General features: G+C 38.4%; 1 protein-coding gene across 5 annotated transcripts in view; it reads right to left on the bottom strand.

Moving 5' to 3' along the window:
- Nucleotides 1–234: 234 nt before the first annotated feature.
- The window catches only part of LOC138334241 (biliverdin reductase A-like), a 78,565-nt gene continuing 71,912 nt past the window's right edge, over nt 235–6,887 (bottom strand). For all 5 annotated transcript variants that reach the window (XM_069282864.1, XM_069282871.1, XM_069282896.1 and 2 more), the window contains 6 exons: nt 6,672–6,788; nt 6,295–6,392; nt 3,512–3,610; nt 2,921–3,098; nt 1,267–1,409; nt 235–753 (listed from right to left, as the gene is read on the bottom strand). In XM_069282864.1, coding sequence (XP_069138965.1) covers nt 623–753; nt 1,267–1,409; nt 2,921–3,098; nt 3,512–3,610; nt 6,295–6,392; nt 6,672–6,788 — 766 coding nt within the window. In that variant the 3' untranslated portion in view covers nt 235–622. The remainder of the gene's footprint in view (nt 754–1,266; nt 1,410–2,920; nt 3,099–3,511; nt 3,611–6,294; nt 6,393–6,671; nt 6,789–6,887) is intronic.

The following is a 6,887-nucleotide window of genomic DNA, read 5'->3' as shown; positions in this document are numbered from 1 at the left end:
TTTGTTTTATCTTTCGTTTGAATTGAATGTGTTAAATTGTGTAGAACTTGTGTATTCAGCGACCTCACAAGGAGACAAAGGATTTCTCTCCTATTTGTAGGAAATTGGGAAATACCAATACAACACATTATACTAACTGAAAACCACCTGATTACTTTTAGTTCAAAGAAGTACAAGTCTAAATACAATAACAAGTATGATGAATTCTGAAAAGATGATGGACTAGCTGCCAGCCATGTTAAAATATAAAGATTTATTAACATTTCATATTACGAACACATTTACATACAGTTTAATATCTTATGATATTGAATACAAGAACATTTCAGTGGTATATAAAACATTGCATCTTAAATTTTAAAATCACATTTCAGAATGAAAAAGATAACAACTCAAAATAATGTATATTTTATTGCCCTGCATATGTGTTGTGTTATATTAATGAATTGGCAGTTTTCCTCCAAAACTGCAACACCACAATTTTGTACAATTTCAAAATTAAAACTTAGGTATTCTGCAAATAGTTCAATGATCATGCAGGTGTGCGAGTCAACTTTGGTATCATTTATTTTCAATATTAATGAATACCGTAAATTACAAAGTGTACATTCAAATGCATATGTCATAATATCAAGGTATGGATTTCCTCTGCTATTTCCATACTACGTAAAGTCCGTTTTATATCTGCTTCGCTCCTCTCACCAGATCTCACTTCGTTGATAAACAGTAGGAAATCCCTCATGAAGAGACCAACTGGAAAAGAGGACACCAGAATTTGATAAAATCTGTTGCTTAACTTTCAAAATGCCACAAGTTGCAGGAATCTAATACAATTGATATTCCTTCTAAAGTAATCCTGCTCTACACATTTGTTTTTACATAGAGCGATATCAGTTCTAAAGTAATCCTGCTCTACATATTTTACATAGAGCGATATCAATTCTAAAGTAATCGTGCTCTACATAATTGTTTTTACATAGAGCTTACTTAGGAAACGTGTCATAGAGTAATCACATCATTACAACTATATCCCTACAGGTGCTCTCTAAAGAAAATTATGAAATGTTTTAATTGTGAAAAATTAAAACTACTTTTAAGTCTCTTGATACAATTTAAAATACTTAATACTTTGTGATTTATTTTGGCGAATTTTATTCATATTTATATGCAAAATAAATTTCACACTAAAGTGAGTTGGTCCACAGTATTATGCCTTAACAGTAATGTTATGAACAAGAGTGTATTATACAAGTTTTAGGTATATACCTGGTTTTGTTCCATCTCCCGGGGTCGATTGTGACTTTGGCGCCTCAGGAACATATTCTACAACACTTCCATCCTCTATCTCAAAGTATACTCTCTTCTGTCTCTTCGCCTCTGTTAGTCTAGTTAGTGATACGGTGATCTTTCTGAATCCGATAAAAAGAACAGAGTAAATTACTCACAATCCTGTTAAGCCCCTCTCCCTCTTTTTGAAGCCCCAAGTTCACCTTAAGATCTTTATCACATACAGATTGAATATACAAATACCCTCTAGTTTCTTTTTTAGCCCACCATCATCAAATGGTGGGCTATTCAAATCGCTTTTCGTCTGTGGTCCGTCCTTCCGTCCGTCCGTTAACAATTCTTGTTACCGCTATTTCTCAGAAAGTACTAAAGGAATCTTTCTCAAATTTCACATGTAGGTTCCCCTAGGGGTCTAGTTGTGCATATTTCATTTTGGGACCAGGTCAACAAAATGGCCGACAGGCCGCCATCTTGGATTTTGATAGCTAAAGTTTGTTACCGCTATTTCTCAGAAAGTGCTGAAGGGATTCTTTCCAAATTTCACATGTATGTTCCCCTAGGGCTCTAGTTATGCATATTGCATTTTGGTACCGATCGGTGAACAAGATGGCCAACAGGACGCCATCTTGGATTTTGACAATTGAAGTTTGTTACCGCTTTTACTCAAAAAGTACGGAAAGGAGTTGTCTCAAATTTCATGTACAGGTTCCCCTAGGTCCCTTGTTATGCATATTGCATTTTGGTACCGATAGATGAAAAAGATGGCCGACAGGCTGGCAGTTTGAATTTTGATAGTTGAAGCTTGTTACCACTATTTCTCAGAAAGTACTGAAGTGATCTGTCAAAAATTTTGTATGTAAGTTCCACTAGGATCTTAGTTGTGCATATTGCATTTCCGGACTGATCGTCAAAAAGATGGCCGACAGGTAGCCATCATGGATTTTGATAATTGAAGTTTGTTACTGTTATGTATCTCGGAAAGAACTCAAAGGATCTTTCTCAAATTTCATATGTAGTAATATGTAGTGAAAGTTTGAAAAGCAGAGAAAAGATCCCTCTTTTGTTTGTCAGACATAGATCATTCTTTGGTGGGCACCAAGATCCCTTTGGGATCTCTTGTTTATGAATTTCTTTCAAATTTATTTGTGACTAAGTACAATAATTTTGTCCAAGATCAATCTAAATCTGGTACCATTCAGCACTCCTTCAGTTTTCTCAATTCTCAATCTTGGAAGTGCATTCGGCACTTATTGGGCATCATTGACTCTCCAGGGTTTACTATCACTATCGTTATATCCATCCCTGTGATACGATATTGCAAAATTGAAAACCAATCATAGGCATGCAGAGATTTCATTTAAAGATTACAGTGACAGCAATGCCCAACTTCAAAGTCACACGTTCAACCAGTGTACTGTTATTTAATTATTTTGATGTATCTTAATTAAGGACCAAATTTACACATGTCTATAATATGTGGTTGCCCACAAAGCTTTATGTTTTACTATGAAATATTCCAGGGGTGGATATAATGATAGCGATAGGAACCCTTTTAATGCAGAGGATGCGTATTGGATCATATACATTATATATGAACCTATATGGCAAACATTTGCTTATCAAAGTATTTTACCTTCCGTCTATTGTGGCCAACTCAGCTGTAGCAGTATAACCATTCTCCAGTGTTGTAAATTTTCCACCAATGACCTTTACATCTCCAACCAGATGGTAGACAGTTTCGATCAGAGAGATATTAGCTATAAATGGCCGACCAGACCTTTCCATGTCCCCAATCCAACCACCTAGCTTCCCTGGGGAGAGAATATTACTGTTTTGTTAAATAACCTGATAACCCTGTCTCTGATTTCAATATCATTTGGTTTCTTAGGTTTAACGCCCAGGGTCAGTTAAGGAAGTGTCAAGTTTTAGGAGGTGAGCACCTGGAGAAAACCCACCTACTGGCCAGCAATCTGTAATTTGCAAGTGTATCGAATGGGTTTCAAACTTGTGACCTTGACATAGAGAGCTAGATAATTAATTGTGTTAACATCACTAATATGTCCAAATACTTTAACCACTCGTCCACTGCATCGCCTTAATTTCAATATTAATATACAATTAATGTTATGATCACAATTAGTCACACTCCTTCATTTATAATCATTATCCTGATTTCATTTCCTGATCTGTAAACAGGTATACCCAATGGTAAAGTATGGCTTACCTGTCAGAGAAATTGTTCCACATTTCCATTTTCTTGCAGCAATCAATTTGTCTTTAAAATCATTCAACAATGCAATATTTTCTTGATGAAGAATTAAACCTGCAAAGTCAGCAAGATTTAAACTAGTGAATCTTTAGGCATTGCCATTCAGATAGGGAATACATAATGAAGATATTTTCTGTACTGGATACTTTTCAATTACCGTACCATGGTGTAATCATTCTGTTATCAGGTACAGAACAACCACAGTCTGACAGTCTTATTTGGCCAATTACTATGGCTGACAACTTGAATTTGTGGTTCAAACATGGAAGGTGACTTTGGTATGAAGGGCTACTGTGGTGAAATAAAGTTTAAAGAAAACAAGAGGCCCAGAGGGCCTGTATCGCTCACCAGGGTTTTTAGCTCACCTGGCCCGAAGGGCCGGTGAGCTTATGTCATGGCGCGGGGTCCGTCGTCCGTCGTCCGTCCGTCGTCCGTCGTCCGTCCGTCCGTCTGTCTGTCCGTCAACATTTCCTTTAAATCGCTACTAGTCATAGAGTTTTGCATGGATTGTAACCAAATTTGGCCACAAGCATCCTTGGGGGAGGGGTAAAAGAACTTGTATAAATTTTGGCTCTGACCCCCCGGGGGCAGGAGGGGTGGGGCCCAATAGGGGAAATAAAGGAAATCCTATAAATCGCTACTTGTCCTAGAGTTCTGCATGGATTGTAACCAAATTTGGCCACAAACATCCTTGGGGGAGGGGGAACAGAACTTGTATAAATTTTGGCTCTGACCCCCCGGGGGTAGGAGGGGCAGGGTCCAATAGGGGAAATAGAGGTAAATCCTTTAAAACCCTACTTGTCCTAGAGTTCTGCATTGATTGTAACCAAAATTAGCCACAAACATCCTTGGGGGAAAGGGAACAGAACTTGTATAAATTTTGGCTCTGATCCCCCAAGGGCAAGAGGGGCGGGGCCCAATAGGGGAAATAGAGGTAAATCCTTTAAATCGCTACTAGTCAGAGTTCTGCATGGAATGTAACCAAATTTGGCCAGAAATATCCTTGGGAGAATATGAACTGAGTTTGTATAAATTTTGGCTCTGGTCCCGGGGGGCAGAAGGGCGGGGCCCAATAGGGGAATTATAAGTAAATCCTAAAAATCGGTACTTGTCCTAGAGTTCTGCATGGATTGTAACCAAATTTGGCCAGAAATATCCTTGGGGGTAGGAGAACAGAACTTGTATAAATTTTGGCTCTGACCCTCCGGGGGCAGGAAAGGGGGGGCGCCCAATAGGGGAAATAAAGGTAAATCCTTTAAATCGCTACTAGTCATAGAGTTCTGCATGGAATGTAACCAAATTTGGCCATAAATAATCCTTTTTGGAAGGGAAACAGAACATGTATAAATTTTGGCTCTGGCCCCCCGGGGGCAGAACGGGTGGGGCCCAATAGGGGAAATAAAGGTAAATCCTATAAATTGCTACTTGTCCTAGAGTTTTGCTTGGATTGTGACCAAATTTGGCCATTAACATCCTTGGGGGAAGGGGAACAGAACTTGTATAAATTTTGGCTCTGACCCCCTGGGGAAGGAGGGGTGGGGCCAAATAGGGGATTTAGAGGTTAATATTAAAATTCCTTCAGAAAAGAAACAATGAACCTGTATTCAGAACATTACTTGGCATTACAAACCAGGTGAGCGATACAGGCCCTCTGGGCCTCTTGTTTTAAATAATTATCACAAAGACACTGACAATTAGAAAAATTGACTCCCAAAGTTTAATTTTGAATCACAACCATACAATGATGCTATTGATACCATACAAATATGCTATCCAATACATAGGTTCAGAGACAAAGTAATTCATATGAAAATAGTAGCCTAATTGACCTTTTTGACCATCTATTGCCATCTAAGGCCCCAGGGGTCAGCCCTATCATTTGTGCAATTTCAAATCCCAACCCTATAAGGATGCTACAATTGCATTATGAGTGCTCTTCCATGCTTAGTTGCAGAGAAGAAGTTGTTTATATGGAAATAGCTAAAATGACCCCTTTTGACCCAACCCTTCAGGCCCCTGGGGGACAGCCCCATCATTTGTACAATTTCAAATCCCAACCCTATAAGGATGCTACAATTGCATTATGAGTGCTCTTCCATGCTTAGTTGCAGAGAAGAAGTTGTTTATATGGAAATAGCTAAAATGATCCCTTTTGACCCCACCCTTCAGGCCCCTGGGGGGTCAGCCCCTTCATTTGCAAAATTTTGAATCCCAACCCTATAAGGATGATCCATTGTATTATGAGCGTAATCCCAAGTTAAGTTGCAGAGAAGAAGTCATTTATATGGAAATAGTCAAATAGACCACTTTTGACCCCGCCCCTCAGGCCCCTGGGGGGTCAGCCCTATCATTTGCACAATTTGGAATCCCCACACTATAAGGATGCTACCATTGCATTATGGGTGCTATCCCATGCTTAGTTGCAGAGAAGAAGTCATTTATATGGAAATAGCCAAATTGACCCCTTTTGACCCCACCCTTCAGGCTTCCGAGGGGTCAGCCTAATCGTTGTACAATTTTCAGTTAGTAGCCCATAAGGATGCTACCAGTCAATTTTTGTTGAAATCCGACCAGCGGTTATGGAGAAGTCAATTGTTGACGGACAACGGACGCCGGATGACGGACGCCGGATGCTGAGGTATCCCATAAGCTCACCTCGGTCCTTCGGACCAGGTGAGCTAATAAATCATTAAGACAATAATATTTTATATCTTGATATAATAATAAGCGCCACTCACCTTTTTCAGATGCAATTTGGTACAATTCTTTTGCAGTTGTAACAGATAATGCCACTGGGAATTCAACTAGAACATGCTTCCCATGCTGGAGACTTTTCCTGTTTAATAGGTGCAAATGACCTGTTCATCATTTGTTTATGGTTTTTTTTATCAAACATACAGTAACCTTGCTCATCATTTGTTTATTATTTTTTTACCAAACATAAAAGTTATTCTTACATATGTAATAACAAATTAACATTTGTGGAGATGACAAATAATTTCATAATTGCAAATAGAAAAGAATCTGTTTTTGATGATTATGGAAGAATTTCTAAAGTTCTTGATCTTTCCCCTCACATATGTTGTCTATATAGCTAGCTAGCTCACACAATTACCTGACTAAATCTTCATGTAGTTCATTCTCCGTGCAGATAATAATTACATGAACATCAGATTGGCACAAAGCATCATCAAAATCGAGTTTTGATACTCCCTCTATTTCAATGTCACGCCTACAAATAACAATCAAGAAACTGTTATGAGACAATGCGATCATTACCCATTTCATGGTATCTTGAATTTTAATAGAGTATTTATCGTAGAAATGCCTT

Source organism: Argopecten irradians, chromosome 1 (genome assembly GCF_041381155.1).
Source record: "Argopecten irradians isolate NY chromosome 1, Ai_NY, whole genome shotgun sequence".
NCBI classification, from domain to species: Eukaryota; Metazoa; Mollusca; class Bivalvia; order Pectinida; family Pectinidae; genus Argopecten; species Argopecten irradians.
The sequence above is the reverse complement of the archived record's forward strand: the minus strand, read 5'-3'. Positions and strand labels throughout refer to the sequence as shown.